We start from the raw sequence: 20,410 nt of genomic DNA on the forward strand, positions 1-20,410 counted from the left end.
TTCAAATATAAAATGCAACTTAAACAAGTTAAAAATAAGTTAAAATAGATAATGTTTGTTTTTCCCTTTAAAAATCAAATGAGAATTCCCTGCAGTAGTCCAATAAGAAATGTCAGGTAATGCAAATAGACGGACGCAATGTGATATATTTTTAACGTTGCACTTATAATCGAAGTAACAGCTGGAGGGGTCAAGATGCAATCAGCCAATCAGAAACAACTACATGGTTCCGCTGACAGTCATGATCGTTAATGACATGCAAAAATGTATATACGGACATATGCGCAGTATCTATATGGAAATGTATATAATATGCCAAGAAAAAACTCCAGACATTCGTACAACTCTAAATGAGCACCATTGTATTCATCATTGGGCATTCAGTAAACAAGCGGGCTGCACGGTGGCTAAGTGGTTAGCACTTCTGCCTCTGTGGTCTTGAGTTCAATTCCTGACCATGGCCTTATCTGTGTGGAATTTGAATGTTCTCCCCGTGTTTGCGTGGGTTTCCTCCAGGTGCTCCGGTTTCCTCCCACACTCCAAAAACATACTAGTAGGTTAATTAGCTGCTATCAAAATTGACCCTAGTCTCTGTCTCTCTCTGTCTGTCTGTGTCTGTGTGTGTTAGGGAATTTAGACTGTAAGCTCCAATGGGACAGGGACTGATGTGAGCGAGTTCTCTGTACAGCGCTGCGGAATCAGTGGCGTTATACAAATAAATGGTGATGATGATGATGAAGTGTATATCAGCCATGCTAGTCTTCCATATGTGAGATATTTCTACATTTTGTACACAACTTTCCTTAAATTCCCCCCCCCCCCCCCCCAAGAAAAAATAAAAAAATAAAAAAATAAACAGGTCGTGGACAGGCCAGAGAGTAAATCCCTTGCACCAAGTACAGTACAGGGGAAAACAACACAAAGCAATTTTAGAGTCAACAATTCAATTGAGATCCCACCTTGTGGTTCTTCTGACACAACGGCCTCCATGTGTTCTCCTTTCACATACTCGGCATTAAGTCCTTCTGTTAAATAAAGGCATATAAGATAACACTATTATGAAGGGTCTTATCAAGCAGCTGTCTGAATTCCCACCACCTACAGCTACACAAATGCAATGCGTGTAAATAGCTGTGATTATTTTGTATAAGTGGAGGCCTGGTCGCTGGAGACCTTGTCTCTCACAGCGGCAGTTACTAAATAAAGATAACCGCTAGAATGTTTGTGATGTTTTTCTTCCGGACAAATTGTTCTCAAAATTTAGTATAAAAAAACAGGCAGATTATGATGTGAGGTACCGAGAGCCATTATACCTATTCTGAGCAGCATTAACGCAGCTGTCCTTGCTGGCTTCAGATATCATTTTCTTTGTGCTGCAGGCAGAAAAAAAAAAAAAAAAAAATGTTTCTTCTGCATGGCTCATTGGATGTTTTCTGTTCCAAGGATAAAATAATGCTGTGCAGCAGTCTGTAGATGCCTGTGTGCAAGGAGTCCTGAATACAGCCATGTACAGAACTGTGCATTTGTTTTCAAAAAGGGCTTGTGGTAAGCATTATGAAACCAACCAAGCACAGTAAGTGGGCAATTCACTTACATTTTGAGCATTAAAATTAAAGGCTTAAAATCTTTTTCACAGGTGGTGAAAAACATAATCGACAAGTATTGTATTAAAGGACTTAAAACCACTGTTAACACGTTATTACTTCCTGGATTTTTTAGTGCTAGCACTCAATAGTATAGCACTCCTCCAGTGGCCTCTGCTCTTCCCAGTCACCTACAATGCTATTAAGGCGTTGGGGTAAAAATAATTACCCCTGGCTTTGGCTATTACCAACCCCCCATAGTGAGGTTGGAGGCCTGAGACTAAGATTGAGGCTAGGTACACACTGAAGAATTTTCTGACTGACGTGTTATCTACAACGACTTTACCTTCGACCAAAGGTCCAATCACTCGGTCAATTAACATGTACACACTAGTCACATTTTAGATGATTAACGAAAGACCGATCGTCCAGACAGAGACTTTTCACAGCCATATTGTTGTGAACAAAGATTAGAATTTTGTACACACTGAAGTGACTTATGAGGTCCATGTAACGATATCCCCAAGAAATTTAAATAAGGGGCAGAGCATGTTCAATAGTAACTACCCCAAACTTCATAAAAAAAAGCAAAGGTACCAAGTTTTCGCCTGCACATATACATTGTACATTCGTTCGCAATCGCACATAAACAATTTTTTTTACTAATATGATTACTGTGGAAGAACAACAAGCAACTGCTCTTTTTCTGCTCACTGTGGCAAGAAGACTGCAAGTACAGACCCAAAATATGAGACATATGCTACACGCATTAATGCAATAGACACCTGCTATTGCTTTACCGCTAGACGCACCTAATTACCAAACGAGTGATGTGTGGACACCGCACCACGTGGGACTGGTACAGGCAACAGAAATTAGCATACACACGCCCCCAAAGAAGTCGCAGCTCGAGGAACTATCAGCAGTTGGTCGTGGATCGATTGGAAAATTAAACACACTACATGATCGTTAGGTGTATTGGGCAGAAAATATTAAACAGTGCGACCAACCAAATGGGCCAACAATCGACACTTTGGAACGATTTTCGACCATTGTGTCACTATACACACTAACCTGACTTCTGACCGGACGGTCGTATGTCGGCTGATTTGCCATTTTATTAGATGAAAACGCTCAAGTGTGTACCTAGCCTAAGTACTTACTAGAACAAATCATTTTATATCATGTTTATTTTATTTATGTTTTAAAATGACTACATAATGAAGATGCAGTATAAGCATGCATGTGATAAATTTAACATAAAACCATTTGTATGCTGCCCTAATCAACTACCTCGTTTGTCCAAGTGGTGTAGGAGCACAGCATTTACATTTCTAGACAATTCATTCCCCTATACTATATACGATGGCAATTGATTCCACATAACAAAGCCTAGTTAAGCTAACTGAGGGCGGCACCTAGGTCGTGTGTGATCCTGCACTGTGGGCCATGCGAGAGTTAATGTTTTAGTCTGTGTGTAGTTGCCAGGCACTGGCCAATCAGAAGCGGTTACAGGGGAAGTTTAATAAACATAACCCTATGTGAAAACTCTTCCTCTTGTCACTGGTAATTGTCCCGTCCACCAAGAACAGAGCCTGTTACGGTTTGTGGTTCTTGATTTGCATGTCTAACATGTTTCTCCTTTCAGAAGGGTCTCGGCTTGGCGGGGAACTATACCAAATAGATGATGCATTCGTGTGGCGGTAGAGCGCTCTCCCCCAAAAGGAAGGTTCATTGTTAGTAACGCTGCCCCATTGGGGGGGGATTATACAGGGCACTATCTGTGTGGGCGGCTCCCAGCTAATGAGCCAAGCGAGGAAGAGTGGGGTTTTATGGCCTAGAACAGTCAAGGGATGGGTCACCCCACTTGGGTTTTAGTAGAGCGGATTTGCCTATGCTTTTCTTCACCTAACACCCACCTGCTAGGTAAGTGGAATATAAAAATAAATTAGCAATAAGGGTATCATAAACATGTGAGCGGGTGGAATTTTATGTGGACAACTCATTTAACGCAATTGATAAGGTTATATGCTTACTTGTGTACACTTTGTTGACTATATGTGCATTATTAACCTTAATACATTTTTTGGTTTGAAGATACGGTTCCTCTATATGCATACCTCACAACATTTTAATGGAGTTTGATAGGACAATCACTGCCAAAAAGAGCGTATTGCCACAGCATGCCATTGGTGTGGCTGCATTACATTGTGGTGTGCCTGGCGCTTCTGAATTGCCATGTCCACTAGTGGAAGGTGCCGAGCAGCAGTAAGAGCAAGACACACTTATTAAAACGCCTGACTGTCGGGATTGCACTCTAATATTGAGATTGTCTGCTTTAAGTGTGGCACCTGGTAGGAATGAGGTAGGTGTGCGCCTTTATATCTTTATAGAGGACATTCTCTGAATGTTGCAGAAATCTGATCTGGGTAAGATAATAAGGAAGTATACGTATGACTGGTGGCACCTTGGAATGTCATAGCAGAGGCCTAAATTCAAACATGCAACACCGACAGAAGGGCATATTACATTTCATAGTATATAGCTGCAGCTTGCCGTACACCATTAGAGCTATTTTATTATGTGCGCTAGACCATCTTTCTTAATAGCATTTTGACAGTTGCTACTATCCGATCTTCGTCCTTCTGTTCATTAAGGAAAACATCATTTACACTTGTTTTTTCACTGCTTTAGGAAACGCTGTACCACACTGAGAAGTGTTGCTGTATAAACAGCTTCTGTTATAGGAGGTGGATTATGGAGTAAATTAGTCAAACGACTTGTGCCATGTTTAGTAAAGCCCCATTATCTCCTGCCCAGAAATGCACTTGCGAAAAGACGTTTGGCTCAATTACCTTAATAAAACGTAGTGTCTTTTGGCAACATTTGATGGTTGTCACTTATGTGGTGATGTAATTACAGTCATCCCTGTTTGTCCTATTTCCTTTTACAACAGGGCTGGGCAAACCTTAAAAGCTAGGTAGAAAAATCACTAATTGTTATAGAATTAAAAACCCCTGCTGGCTTCTTGAACTCAAGCTACGACGAATTCTGAATGACTCTGGCCACCCCTGGGCTACACTGTTAGCCGAGAGTGGCTGCTCTTCAGAAGTATTCAGCAAACGTGTGGGCTTGGAGTACGTAGTGTATGATTTTTACAAGAGCAAATAACAAGGAATGGGGTTTATTTTCATTGTAGCTGTAGTTTTGACTTTCGTGTTTCTCAGTGTACCCAAGTGAGTTTTATATACACACAATTTTTTCAGCTCCCATGTAGCTAGTCTTGGGTAGTCAATTGTAATCAATATGGTTAGAATTCATTTGAAATATAGTGAGAATAGGCTTAGTCGTGATTTTCTCATTTGTTTCATACAGCCAATGCAACCTCACAAATACCCTTCAAAACTGTCCCTTCTAATGTTTAGGGAAACCTAGTATAGGGTTTTATCTATCAATCGTCCCCAGCTGATGCAATAGAACAAGAGGTATCACTAACTTCTGCTGTGAGTGGATTCAAAAAATATGTACATCATGATGTGCTAAAGGAACAACGCACCATTGTGTATATATATTGTACATCCAGATGCAGGAATGGGTTAATCGAACAGCCTATACTTTATGAAGGCTAATGAAATAACACTTTAGTTTCTCAATGTTCTAGAACTTTTGCAAACACCAATCCCTGGCACTGTTGGAATAATAGACAAACAACATACGTTGAATACTGAAGCAAAACTTCTTCTGTTGATAGGAAATATAACTGGTTACAGCGCCGATTAATGCCATAGCCAAAGCACTTGCGATCCCGGCAATGGTTCCAGTTTCCGCTACAGTTCCTGTCATGACAGAGCAGGTACAATAAGAAAATGTCACAATATACAAGGGTTTGTGGTACTGGATCCAGAGTAGTTCATGCAAACTTTTCAACAGTTTTAAGGGTCATTATAATGAAACTAATATTTTAGAGGAACAATATGCTGACATATTACCTCGTGAACATATATTTTCTTTCATAGTAAAACAAGAATACTCTCATGTCTGAGAGATGTGTTGTTCAAGTGTTAATGCTGCAAAATGAAAGCCAAAATTGACAGGTTTCCTTGGTGTTCGTTAATCAAGCTAAACAAACACAAGGTCTGGCGCAACCGGGACACAAATGGTTAATGCTGTAACTTAATCAGAGACAATGGATGAATACAGTACAAGAATTGAATAAGCAGACTAGATTTACTGTATCAACCAAAGTAACATATTATATATATTGTATCTCTATGTATATTGTATTGTAGGGGGGGGAATTCAATTCCCCCCGAAGTACCACCGCGTTATAGATATTACTGATATTACGGTAATATTAACCCGGCTTTCTGTTTGCAGCTCAGGGAGCAAAAAGACGGCGTTAGCACTACCGTAATAACGATAATTACTCGCACTATTACCTTAATAACGGTAATAGTTTTAGCGCGGCGGTACTTCAGGGGAAATTGAATTCCCCCCTATGCCTTTGCAGAGAAATACAATATATATGTAATACATTGGTTGATACAGTAAGTCCAGTTTGATCGATCATTGCAGAATGTGGGATGACTCAAGCAGTGTAGAAAATTGCATATGCATTTAGGGGTTTTCCCTATGGCCCCTGCCAAGTAGAGGGAGCGTAGAAAAAAATATTTTTTTGGGCATGCTAAGAATTAGCTAACAAATGACAGCTTCTCTTTCAAGTGTCAAGAACCATTATTTACAAAAAATATAATTGATTTTCAGTTTTATTTTGCCCACCTGTGGTATCGGATTCCCCAGCATTTCCTGCTGACCCTCGACCACCTGCATGTCCCCCTGAATAAAAGACAACACATAAAAATAAGTGGAACAATTATATACAAATCATATTAAGCGCAATGCTCAAGGCAAAGGGGCTTGTTGGATTAGAGTTAGAGAAACCGCTAGATCCTCTTTATTTATTGATTAAAAATTACCCCATGTGATGATTACTGTTTACCAAGTAAAGCCCTAAAGTACATATAAGCATTTAAATATTTTTTAAAAACACTTTCTTTCCTGAATAATGTTGTATATGTTATTACAAATAAATGTAATTTTATTTTGCATTATATATAATAGGCAAATTTAGCTACATATACCACAAGCTGAACACCAATCATAGAGGACTGTACCTTTTCCCTTATCTGGTTTGTAGCCATCATTGAAAATATCATCCAAATCAGAGTCTGAAATTCCTGCAAATGAAATATTAAAAATTCAAATAAACAAATTATACGTCTGTTCTATTAATATATTACTGTTCACATTTTAATACCTACGCAAAGTAAAGGTAGCCTTAGATATTTACATTTAGTAGCAGAACTTATGTTATTGCTGAATCAACTGTTTCAATTGGTTCCCAGCACCCAGGTTGCGGCATACAACGTTCAAACTCAAAGCTTCAATTCTGGGCATTTCCATATGTCCAGGAAGTTTCAGTGACCTTTCAACTATTCAGGGCCACAAAAAGGTATGCAGGGTCATACAGGGAAAAAAAAGTTAACACAAAAATACAACAATAGGCACCAGCAGGAAGCTCATTATTTAAAGAATGCTAATCTTTATTTGTGGCAGCCTGAACACACAGGATAGGATAGCACGTGCACTGGCAACGTAACTAGTTTCACACCAACAACGGGCACATCCTCAGAGGTTCACCCAGTTAATCAGTGCAGTGACCAGGGGATGCATTGGTGCTTAAGGAAACTGTAAACAACAGTGCTTTAAAAAAATTAAAGAATACATACATAGCCTCTAGAAACGGACTGCATGGGCCGTAAAACAATGTGGAAATTTGAGTTCCACGTAAGTTGCACTTGAGCCCCTTATTCCTGGACAGGCAGATTAGAAGGCATACAAGTGCAACTAATGTATAGTAAGTGCACACGTGAACGTCCCCTGGAGATGCAGCCTATTCTGACTAGGCCACATCGCCATACAATTGCTTCCAGGCGTATCTCTTGCAGGTGCTGGATCCCTGGTGCAATGAGGATACCGATGATGCTGATGCTAATGGTGAAGCTAATGGTCTTTGCAACCCCCTCATCAACCAAGTAAACACAGTACCACCACTCATATACTGTGCTTCGTGTTGTTAATGCGGTGAGACGAAAAGTGCACCAGGTGCACCAGGCTATGACACACTGGGCTGGTCCAACTAGAACAGGAAAAATGGCAGAGTACATTTTCGAATGGCCAAGACAAAGCCCGAACCTTCATCCAATTGAAATGTTGTTGCAGGACCTAAAGTCGGGTGTTCATACAAGAAAGCCCACCAACAGTTCTGTAAGGAGGAATTGGTTAAAATGTACAGGACTGGGCAGGGATTGCTGTTTTAGCATTACTGAAAGCATATGTTTGTATACTTTTTCCAACAAAGAAATATAATGTTAAATCATTTTGGTCAATAAATTAAATTTAATGTCACATTTACAAACATTCCAAAGGGTTTACAAAATTTCTAGCATCAAAATATATGTGCAACGTCAGATTGTCTAGCAGTTTAGATTTTCTCCACCGGAGGTACAATATGTTATTTTCCCAATGTGGAACAATTCAACCCAGTTGCTGCATTTGCTTCAAAATCACAATCACCCACAAATGGTTTCTGCTTCCATAAATACGCTACGTAGCCCACTGTTGGTGTAACGAGTGTAAGAGGGGTGGGGATTCCAACCTGGTCACCTAAAGGTGGGTCCATCATCACTGCGGGGTAATGTTATAGGATCTGCCAGAAAATTCTTAGCTATTTGAATTCCAGAGGGGTCGTTAGTCTTTCCAATACAAAGGTATACAGCAGAAACAAAAGAAACTACAGACTGCTCCAGCAATACAACAGTATTGTTTGCGGAGTTTGCAGTAATCTTCACACTGGGCGTCAGACAGGTTTTCACTGGTGGTTTCACATAGACCTAATCACTGCATAGCATCCTGATTCCAGACCTCACAACTTAAATTAAAATAACCACTTGAACCACTCATAAATGTTATTTTTTTCTCACTTACAATCATACTAACATCTGTGACACGCTCCTTGAATAGAAATAAACACCCCTCCAAGATCAAAGCATATACAAGAACGACACAAGTCACCCCAATATGCAGCTTAAATTCGTGTCTGGGTGATCCTGCCAATTTAGCTTGTGGATTTGGCCAATGCACATGCCACATAAGTAGGCCCAATCCTGGAGTTAAATAAGTATTACATTCTGGTCCACTGGACTCCCCCCAGTGGCCAGGGTAGGTAGTGTCACAAATTTAGACTGCAGATTTGGTCTACCTGTAATAGACTAACTTAGTATGTGAGAGCTAAATGGAATAAAGAAATGGAGAAGTCAGCACACCATAAATGCAAAATTATCATCATTTTATTTAGCCAATAGTAAGTAAAAGAGAATGACCAACCGTCATTTTGATCCTTAGCACAGTAACTTTGTCAAGAGCTATACACAACCCATGCACTAACTACTATTTAAAGGCTAAAGAGAGCTAAAATCAATGCAATTATCCAACAGATAGGGAAAGCAATACAGAGAAGACTGTGATAAGCCAGAGCATAAAATACAAAGAAATGGCATTAATAAGTAAAAAAAAATAAACAAAAAATCATAGTATTACTCAACATCATCAAGCAAAATTATGTAAAATAAATAACACGCACTACGATACTCAAATTGGAACATGAAAAATCTCAACCCAAATATATAAATATTGAAATGGATATTTCAATATTCATTTTATTCATATTTCATATAAATGAAAATAAAAAAACTACCTTAATGGTAAATACCACATGATTAGTAATGAATAGCGGCAGGAAAATCGTATCTGGAAATTTCAATGATAAAAATAAATGTTTAAAGTAAAAAGAAAAATAGTATAGTGACAGGTGTATTTAACAAAGCTGTAATAAACAAGTACCAAATGAAAACAAATCACAATGTATCAAAACGAATAAAAAATAAGAACCATAAATAATATTTGAATAAGTAGTAATAAATAATATCTGCTGCAATATCCTGGGATAGCTTTATTTTACATTGTTTGGAGTAATCTAGTTATACAAATGCAACATACAAAATGCGCTTTTCTACATAACTGCAGCATGGAGGTGCAAACCGGGTTACATGTACCGTATGAGACTTAAAGAGACCCGGCTCTGATTGAAAAGTGCAAGTCCTTTTTCAGAGTGGAATGATTGGTTATATACAACATTCATCTCCGATATCTCCCACATTTTAATGTAGGGGACATTGATTGTTGGGTGGACTGAGAAAGGGTGTGTGTCCAAAGGACCACTTTTACAGGGTTGTCTCTTCCAACATCTGCCCAGGGATTCCTCCCGGCTGATCTAGTTTATTTTCCCACTACCACAGTATTGAGGGGAGTTGTAGGGTTCCAACAGTTTTATTGTGATTTGATATTTCTGACTTCCATTCACGATAGATATGAAGCGTTAGTGGGAACACCAACCTTTGGCGTGGGGCTGTTCTTACAGCGTTCATCGGTGAGTGGTTTCAACATGCGCCTCTACAGTAGAGTGCGTGGGCAGTACGGTAGCTAAATGGTTAGCACCTCTGTCTTACAGCACTGGGGTCATGAATTCAATTCCCGACCATGGCCTTATCTGTGGAGTTTGAATGTTCTCCCAGTGTTTGCGTGGGTTTCCTCCGGGTGCTCTGGTTTCCTCCCACACTCCAAAAACATACTGGTAGGTTAATTGGCTGCTATCAAATTGACCCTAGTCTATCTGTCTGTCTGTGTGTGTGTTAGGGAATTTAGACTGTAAGATCCAATGGGGCAGGGACTGATGTGAGTGAGTTCTCTGTACAGCGCTGCGGAATTAGTGGTGCTATATAAATAAATGGTAATAATAATAAAATAATACATTTTGTTTTCTTAATGATCATTTCTGTTATGGTGTATTAGTGGAGGTGGTGTATAACATACTCTGGTATGTCCCAGACTACGAGCCCTGTCAAGCTCAACTTGAAAATCAATGTGTCTTCTTTACCTTGAGAGGGGCTGCACACCCTTATTTTGTTTCTGCATCTCCTTGATGTCCAGGTCATCCAGATGTCTGCATATGTCAGGTCTGATGTGTTTCATTTGATTGTGTTTTGTATCACTGTGACTTGTCTGAGCTCTCTGTCTGCTCCTCTAAGGTAGAGGGCCTTGTGCCATGTGGCCTATTATATCAACCTGTAGGGAGGAGCTCTTTATTTACTGACGACTGGAGCATGGATTCCAACAGCTGGAAATCATCTCTGGTTGACAGAGACCTAAGATGCTGGTGGATTTTCTTAACACTTGTCTGCTGGGGCCTCTGGATTTCCGCAGGTGGATGCTGGTTAGAGTCCGGTCTCCAGCATGACAGTTGCCCCAGCAAACAGAGAAACAGAATCATATCCGACCCGGCTTGTCAGTTAACCCTTCTCCTGCTGAATCCCTGGCTTATCTACATCAACTGATCTAATGTGTACCGACCCGGCTTGTCAATTAACCCTTCTCCTGCTGAATCCCTGGCTTATCTGCATCAACTGATCTACTGTGTACCGACCCGGCTTGTCAATTAACCCTTCTCCTGCTGAATCCCTGGCTTATCTGCACCAACTGATCTACTGATCTACTGTGTACTGACCCGGCTTGTCAATTAACCCTTCTCCTGCTGAATCCCTGGCTTATCTGCATCAACTGATCTACTTTGTACCGACCCGGCTTGTCAGTTAGCCCTTCTCCTACTGAATCCCTGGCTTATCTGCACCAACTGATCTACTGTGTACCGACCCGGCTTGTCAATTAACCCTTCTCCTGCTGAGTCCCTGGCTTATCTGCACCAACTGATCTACTGTGTACCGACCCGACTTGTCAATTAACCCTTCTCCTGCTGAATCCCTGGCTTATCTGCAGCAACTGATCTACTGTGTACCGACCCGGCTTGTCAATTAACCCTTCTCCTGCTGAATCCCTGGCTTATCTGCAGCAACTGATCTACTGTGTACCGACCCGGCTTGTCAATTAACCCTTCTCCTGCTGAATCCCTGGCTTATCTGCACCAACTGATCTACTGTGTACCGACCCGGCTTGTCAATTAACCCTTCTCCTGCTGAATCCCTGGCTTATCTGCAGCAACTGATCTACTGTGTACCAACCCGGCTTGTCAATTAACCCTTCTCCTGCTGAATCCCTGGCTTATCTGCATCGACTGATCTACTGTGTACCGACCCGGCTTGTCAGTTAGCCCTTCTCCTGCTGAATCCCTGGCTTACCTGCATCAACTGATCTACTTTGTACCGACCCGGCTTGTCAGTTAACCCTTCTTCTGCTGAATCCCTGGCTTACCTGCATCAACTGATCTATTGTGTACCGACCCGGCTTGTCAGTTAACCCTTCTCCTGCTGAGTCCCTGGCTTATCTGCACCAACTGATCTATTGTGTACCGACCCGGCTTGTCAGTTAACCCTTCTCCTGCTGAATCCCTGGCTTATCTGCACCAACTGATCTATTGTGTACCGACCCGGCTTGTCAGTTAACCCTTCTCCTGCTGAATCCCTGGCTTATCTGCACCAACTGATCTACTGTGTACCGACCCGGCTTGTCAATTAACCCTTCTCCTGCTGAATCCCTGGCTTATCTGCACCAACTGATCTACTGTGTACCGACCCGGCTTGTCAATTAACCCTTCTCCTGCTGAATCCCTGGCTTATCTGCACCAACTGATCTACTGTGTACCGACCCGGCTTGTCAATTAACCCTTCTCCTGCTGAATCCCTGGCTTATCTGCAGCAACTGATCTACTGTGTACCGACCCGGCTTGTCAGTTAACCCTTCTCCTGCTGAATCCCTGGCTTAACTGCATCAACTGCATATACAACATTATTTTATATGCCATTATTTTGTTTTTCCTGATTGTACATTTACAAGTAACTACTTTTTACCGGTTATTATTCTACTATTTATATGCCTTTATCTTGTTTTTCCTGATTTTATATTTACCAGCAACTACTTTTACCTGTTATTATTCTTGCCTATTTCCATTGTCCTTATTACCTCTCCTTCTATTATTCCTTGCCTTCCACGCCCTAATTGGTTATTGTCCTCCATCTTACTATTGTCTCCCTGCTTATTCTTACCCGTTATCCGCTGTCCTTATTATCTTACTGTTCTGCTATCATTCTTACCTGTCTTCATTGTCCTTATTATCTCACTGTACTGTTGTTCCATGCCCTCCACGCCCTAATTCGTTATTATCTTCCACCTTTTCATTGTCTTCCTGCCATTGTTCTTACCTGTTTTTCACTGTCCCCACTATCTCACTGTTCTGTTACTCTCTCTCCCTACTATGCCTCCCCGCTCTCACTCCATACCCATACTCTCCCCCCGCCCTACCTCTCCCGTTCCTCCCCGCCATCCCCCGCGCGCTGCTTATCTTGCTAACCTCATCCCCATTTCCCCCCTCTCCTCTCCCCCTTTCTTCTGTGCCCTCTGGAATGCCAGATCCGTCCGCAACAAGCTGACTGCTATCCACGACCTCTTTCTATCCAACTCCTTTAACCTTCTTGCCGTTACTGAAACTTGGCTCTCCGATTCTGATACTACTTCCCCCGCTGCCCTCTCCTATGGTGGCCTCTCCTTCACCCACTCCGCCAGGCCTGGTGCCCGCCCAGGCGGTGGAGTTGGCCTCCTCCTCTCCTCCACCTGTACTTTTCGTGTCATTCCCCCTGAGCCCTCCCTCTCCTTCTCCTCTTTTGAAGCTCACTCCATCCGCCTCTTCTACCCCATCCACCTCCGCGTCACTGTCATCTACCGCCCCCCTGGCCCCACCTCCCTCTTCCTTGACAACTTTGCTAGCTGGCTTCCTCACTACCTCTCCTCCGATCTCCCCTCGATCATTCTCGGTGACTTTAACATCCCCATCGACAACCCCACCTACCCTGCTTCCAGCAAACTGCTCACCCTCTCTTCCTCCCTTGGTCTCACCCAATGGACCTCCTCCTCTACCCACTGCCTTGGTCACTCCCTTGATCTTGTCTTCTCCTACCTATGTAATCTCTCCGACTTCTCCATCTCTCCCTTTCCTCTATCCGACCACCATCTCCTCTCCTTCTCTCTCTCCTCTTCTCCTGCTCCCCTCCCCCTGCCCAAACCTACTCTGTCCATACGCAACCTCGACGCTCTTGACCCTGCCTCTTTGTCCTCCTCTCTCGATACCCTTCTTTCTCCCCTTTCCTCCCAGGCCTGCCCCAACCAGGCGGTTTCCCTCTACAATCACACCCTCACCTCCGCTCTGGACGCGGTCGCCTCTGCCCACTCCGTCCACCCCCGCTGCTCCAAACCCCAACCCTGGCACTCCAAATTTACCCGCTTCCTCCAAAAATGCTCCCGTTCCGCCGAACGTCACTGGAGAAAATCCCGCTCCCTGGCTGACTTCCTCCACTTTAAATTCATCCTTTCATCCTACAGCTCTGCCCTCTCACTCGCTAAACAATCTTTCTTTAAATCCCTCATCTCTTCCCAGTCCTCTAACCCCCGCCGCCTCTTTGCCACCTTCAGCACTCTCCTGGCCCCCTCCCCTCCCCCCCCCTCCCTCCTCCCTGACTGCCTCCGATTTCGCCTCCTTCTTCTCCTCTAAAATCGAGGCCATCCGACTTGAAATCTCCTCCTCCACTCTCTTTTCTACCCCTCCCACTCTTCTGTCCTGCCCCCCCAACCACCTTCCCCTCCACTCCTTCCGTCCCACCACCGGCGAGGAAGTCCACTCTCTCATTTCATCCTCCCCCCCCACTACCTGTCCCCTGGATCCCATCCCCTCCCACCTTCTTCGCTCCCTTTACCCCACCACCTGCTCCCACCTCGCTCACCTCTTTAATCTCTCCCTCTCCACTGGCATCTTCCCCTCCTCCTTCAAACATGCTCTCGTATCCCCCATTCTTAAGAAACCTAATCTCGACCCCACTTCTCTCTCGAACTATCGCCCCATATCTCTTCTCCCTTTTGCCTCCAAAATTCTCGAGAGGCTCGTCTGCAGCCGTCTCACCTCCTACCTTTCTGAATACTCCCTCCTTGATCCTCTCCAGTCTGGTTTCCGCCCCCTCCACTCCACTGAAACTGCCCTGGCTAAAGTCACCAATGACCTCCTCTCTGCTAAAGCCAGGGGCCACTTCTCCCTTCTCATCCTCCTTGACCTCTCTGCAGCCTTTGACACCGTTGACCACCCCCTCCTCCTTCACACCCTCCAGTCTTTCGGCCTCTCCGGCCCAGTCCTGTCCTGGTTCACCTCTTACCTTACTCACCGTTCCTTCTCTGTCACCACCTCTGGGTCTCTCTCCCCCCCATCCACCCTTCCAGTCGGGGTCCCTCAGGGCTCTGTTCTGGGACCCTTACTCTTCTCTCTATACATCTCCTCCCTGGGTGAACTCATCAGCTCCTTCGGCTTCAGCTACCACCTTTACGCTGACGACACTCAACTATACCTCTCCTCTCCTGATCTCTCTCCCTCCCTCCTCTCTAGGGTGTCCGCCTGCCTCTCTGCCATCTCCTCCTGGATGTCCTCTCGATTCCTCAAACTCAACCTTGCCAAAACTGAGCTCATAGTTTTTCCTCCCTCTCATACCCCATCCCCTTCTGACCTCTCAATCACTGTCGACAACACCTCTATCTCCCCTGTCCCCCAACTTCGCTGCCTTGGTGTCATCCTCGACTCCTCCCTCTCCTTTGGCCCCCACATCCTCTCTATTGCTAAATCCTGCCGCTTCCAGCTGCGCAACATCGCTCGCATCCGGCCCTTCCTCTCCCAAGATGCCACCAAATGCCTTATCCACTCTCTGATCATCTCCCGCCTGGACTACTGCAACCTCCTCCTCACTGGCCTCCCCCACTCTCATCTCGATCCCCTTCGATCCGTCCTTAACGCTGCAGCTAGGCTTATTTTCCTCTCTCGCCGCTCCTCTTTTGTCTCCCCCCTCTACCTAGCCCTTCACTGGCTCCCATTCCCCTTCAGAATCCTCTTTAAGCTCCTCACACTCACCTACAAGGCCCTCGCCAACTCCACTGCACCCTACATCTCCACCCTCCTCTTTATTCATGCTCCATCCCGCCCTCTCCGTTCTGCCTCTGACCGTCGCCTCTCTTCCCCCCTTATAACCTCCTCCCACGTGCGTATCCAAGACTTCGCCCGCGCCGCCCCCCTCCACTGGAACAAGCTCCCTCCCTCCATCAGAACTTCCCCTAATCTGTCCAGTTTTAAACGGGCCCTAAAAACCCACCTTTTTCTTAAAGCCTTTCTGTCTCCCACTTAACTTCCTACCTTATCTTCTGCCTCCGTCCCCCTACTCTCCCTCTCTCCCCTGCGTCTCTCTGTCTGTCCACCCCTCCCCTTAGATTGTACGCTCCTCTGAGCAGGGCCATCTCTCCTCCTGTTTCCACCACTTCTAACTCTGCTCTCCAGCTACTTAGCCCTCCTCCTCGAGTGTCCTCCACCCCACGTCCACTCTCGCTCCCTCCTCCCCCCTGGGGGTCTCCCTGTCTTCCGCGCCCTCCTTCTTGGGCCCAGTCGTTTGCGGATCCTCCCTCCCCCTTCCCCGCCCTCTCTAGCTGTGCATTGAGCTTACTAAGTTGCTGTGTTTACTGTACTGTGCTGTCTCCCATTGTATTGTAATTTTGTTTGTCTCTGTACGGCGCTGCGGATGCCTTGTGGCGCCTTATAAATATTATTAATAATAATAATAATAATAATAATAATATCAGCATGAAAACACTCCTCTTAGTTGGAGAAATCGTAATCAGTCTTAACCCAATTTAACCGTGGACTGAGCGCAGTATCAGCTTCATAGGGATGGCCTGAAAGGCATGCCTCTACAGTTACATATTCTACTGGTAACCGTGCATAAACATAACTTTATTTATTAGTGTAATAGCAATACTACCTGGGTCATGTGTCATATTCCATTTAATTATTGCTTTCTGCAGCTGGTTACATTGTGTGATCATGAGTATACTACTAAGTGGATATAAAAGATATAAAACTTCATAATTTCTGCCATCCTTCTGAGACTATCACAAAGGTCTCTGTGCTCCTTATCTATCTTATCTTTTCTCAGTGCTATGTACCAGACATTGACCTTCATCTAGTAGAAACTGTTCGTCTACACAACATCTTTTGAGCATGTGTACAAGTTGCTTGAAACCTGGTAACGCCTTCCACATTCAACAGAGCAATTAACCCAGGGCTTTGGTTACCAGCTCAATTTAGGTGAACTTTTTGAAAGAGAGGATGAACAACCCAATTCTGCAACTAATGGACAGAAACTGGTGAAAGCATCCCTAAATGAACAGATAGTTCTTCTGCTAGATTATAATCCTCTGGAATATTGCCAGAAGAATCTTGACTAGTAGTCAGAATTAATAAAATGAGCCTATAAAAAAACCTTCCTTCCTGCCTATGTTAAAATGTATTATGCTACCAGTAGAACTGAGAAAAAAAACCCAAAACAAAACGTGGCGCTTTTAAGGTGGCAATGGGTGGACCTGGCGCCAGAATACATTATAGAAGCGGCGGGTCCACCCATTGCCTCCTTAAAAACGCCAAACGCACTGTCAGCAGTGTGAATGACGTCCTTCCCAGTCGTTGCCTTTGGTTTATTCGGAATTTACAGGTGACGGGTATAAGAGCTGTCGGAGATGCTGTACATCTAAATTATGGTATGTACATATATACTCACTGCCGCAGTCACGTCAATCATTTTTATGTTGCTGTCTTTGTTGTCGGTGTTACTGTCATCGAGATGGTGACTACCACAGCAATGAAAGAGCTCCCTATTTGTTCTTTAGATTAAGGGCTTGTCGAATGTGCTGGAGACAAAAACTGGGTGAGGCTGCGATTCAAATGTAATTAATGACGTTTGGGGTGAATTATGGATTTCCAGTATAAATTGTGGCAAATCTACATGATATAAGGAAGGGAAATTAACCGCACCAGATTATTAATTCAATAATATACATCATAGAACATCCCCTATTATAATAGGTATTCATCTAAATCTCAATTGGTATCACTGATATGCATCTTTATTTCTCCGAGGGGTGCTCCCAAATACTCATATCAAAAATGCAAAAGAAAAAAAAGAGAGGACGTATATATTGAGGCACTCGGGGATATTTACCGTAATTCAATTAAAAGCATATATTTTATTGTATGCATATTTTTAATGCATACCAATAAAATAGATGCTTTTAATTGAATTAAACATCCCGGAGTGCCTCGATATATATACTTCCTCTCTTTTTTCTTTTGCAAATCTAGATGAGCAGAGCGTTTTGGGTTCCACTAATGATCAATATTCAATGCTCTGTTTGCGCCTTAATTCCTACGGGTTGCATGGTGTAGTGCTTACATGGGTGGTGGTGGGGGAGTTAATACTTGTCTTGTTTGAACTATAAAACATACAATTTTGAGACAGTGAAGTTTTGATAGTTCAAAAAGAGCAATCTGTTTGTTACTTTGCTACAAATTTTACTTAGGTGGGTACAGCAAAATAAATACATGTGACAAAGGGACTATACCGTGCAGAAAACTTTTTTTATTTATTCTTACTTTGTCACTAGCGACAAACCCAATTTTTGGAAGCAGCTATATTTTAGAGGGGGTGTGTGCCATCCTGGATGTACCTGCATAATCACTGCATAATTCGGCCTGATATCAATAAAAATTGCTATCCTGTACAGCCTATTACTGTACTGTTGTCTACAAATAATATTACTATCTCTTTACTATTACCATGTGTCCTTTCTATGTGAGGTGCTCCTCTCTGTCATACATGATGGGTACCGCAGCCAGTCACTTCCCAGAAGTCTCCTGGTTCTACGTTACCTTCTCCTTTGCTCTCAGCGTACATACAAATACACATAGCCAATGTATATCTGCAAGACCCTGCACTAGCTGGCTGTGATTGAGAAGCTGTGAAATGTGCCTGAGCACATAGATTATATATAATGCATGGGTGATATAGAGCTAGGAATTCCTTCCTACAACAAATGTGTAATGAAGTACAATGTTTTCACCAAGTCAGTACATACCTCCTCCTCCTCCACCACCTCCTCCGCCTCCTACAGGTCGATCATTTTTGTCATCTAAGGCATCTGCCAGGTCTAAATCATTGGGATCTTTGAAAAATAACAGAAAACAGTACTGAGTAAAACTAAAAATACAAAACTGTAAATCACTACTGTTATAAACAACAGGGGCATAAATATGGTTGAAAAGCATCTACAGTAGAGCGTGATTCCCCAACCCGTGTGTTGGGTCAGCAGGCCGGGTGTGTCACAAGAACTTCTGAGTAACAGCTGAAAATAAGTTGAAGATTTGCAGTTCAGATTACATGAAAACTATATTTTTATTGCAAAAGAAAACATTATTATTATTAATTATTTATTAATTATTAATTTACATTGGTTTTCAAACACTGATATTTAACAATATAGCTCGCTTTTTAGTTCAGTACATAGACTTAATGTGAACTACATCCAGGAAATTACTTCATTGGAGGACAGAATTAGTTCTAGAGATCAGGTTTCGCTGGCCGCGCATGGGCACTACTTGAATCTTTGGAAAATGTATATTACAAGTAACCCGTGCATGATACTCATGCATTCTAGTCAAATCAAGCTACTTAAGGTAATAAAAAGGTTCTTGTCATGCATTTGGGCCTAGCCCAGGCCTCCTCAGGGGAAGAGCGTTACTTCCCGATGCAAGCGGCCTTTTTAATGTGTGTTCATGAGGTAAAATTACCTCACGAAAATGAGTTTGAGCCCTCAACTCGTAAATTTAGCCTTTACTACCCCTCCCACGGGGGGAAGGGGGGATGATGGAAGTTAACTGACTTGACTATTCTATTTTTTTTGTCAAATAATGTCAGTATACCAAATTTCAGGTCAATTGGATGAGCCCTTTCTGAGAAAATATTTTTTTCCACACACACACAAACGCACGCCTCTACACATGTGTGTTCATGAGGTAAAATTACCTCACGAAAAATGAGTTTGAGCCCTACCAAATTTCAGCCCTTTTTGAAATTTTTTCCCCACACACACTAAGAATTTAGTAGGTCAGTGTATAACTCTGCCCAGCAGGTGGCGCTGCAGCTCGGTTTTATTTTTTCCACACACACACAGACAGACGCCACTAGACATTTATATATTAGATTTGAGGAGGAGGAGCAGGGGGGGACTTGTTTATTACATTACTGTTCTCCCTGTGAAGTCCCAAACACAGGCCTTTGTATATCTGAAGTACACATGTTCCTGTCTTGTAAGAGATCACATCTGTGAGGACGTAGACACTACGAAAAAGTGTACCAGATGAGTTCACTATAGGCAAGAATAATATTCGAACGCGAAGTCAACGCAACTTGCTTTTAAAAAAATTAAATGCAACTTGCACGCATGTACACCCGTATTCAACTGCAAGCGGATCTCAAGAGAAGGTTCCATTTGAATAAGGGTATAAGTACGCCCTCACTATAGGTTCCTTGCTGTATGCAGACAGAGACACTGCACATGTGTATATTGCACATGCTGTATGCAGACAGAGACACTGCACATGTTGCACATATGCACATGCATATGGGGCAGCACAGTGGCCTAGTGGTTAGCACGTCTGCCTCACAGCACTGGGGTCATGAGTTCGATTCCCGACCATGGCCTTATCTGTGTGGAGTTTGTATGTTCTCCCTGTGTTTGCGTGGGTTTCCTCCGGGTGCTCCGGTTTCCTCCCACACTCCAAAAACATA

At 43.1% G+C, this 20,410-nt stretch overlaps 1 protein-coding gene across 2 annotated transcripts in view; it reads right to left on the reverse strand.

Moving 5' to 3' along the window:
* CD99L2 (CD99 molecule like 2) overlaps positions 1-20,410 on the reverse strand; it is a 75,992-nt gene that overhangs the window by 8,361 nt on the left and 47,221 nt on the right. For both annotated transcript variants that reach the window (XM_075184256.1, XM_075184257.1), the window contains 5 exons: positions 18,699-18,785; positions 6,758-6,820; positions 6,363-6,419; positions 5,300-5,419; positions 960-1,025 (listed from right to left, as the gene is read on the reverse strand). In XM_075184256.1, coding sequence (XP_075040357.1) covers positions 960-1,025; positions 5,300-5,419; positions 6,363-6,419; positions 6,758-6,820; positions 18,699-18,785 — 393 coding nt within the window. The remainder of the gene's footprint in view (positions 1-959; positions 1,026-5,299; positions 5,420-6,362; positions 6,420-6,757; positions 6,821-18,698; positions 18,786-20,410) is intronic.

The sequence above is a fragment of the Mixophyes fleayi genome, chromosome 9 (genome assembly GCF_038048845.1).
Source record: "Mixophyes fleayi isolate aMixFle1 chromosome 9, aMixFle1.hap1, whole genome shotgun sequence".
Classification (NCBI taxonomy): Eukaryota; Metazoa; Chordata; class Amphibia; order Anura; family Limnodynastidae; genus Mixophyes; species Mixophyes fleayi.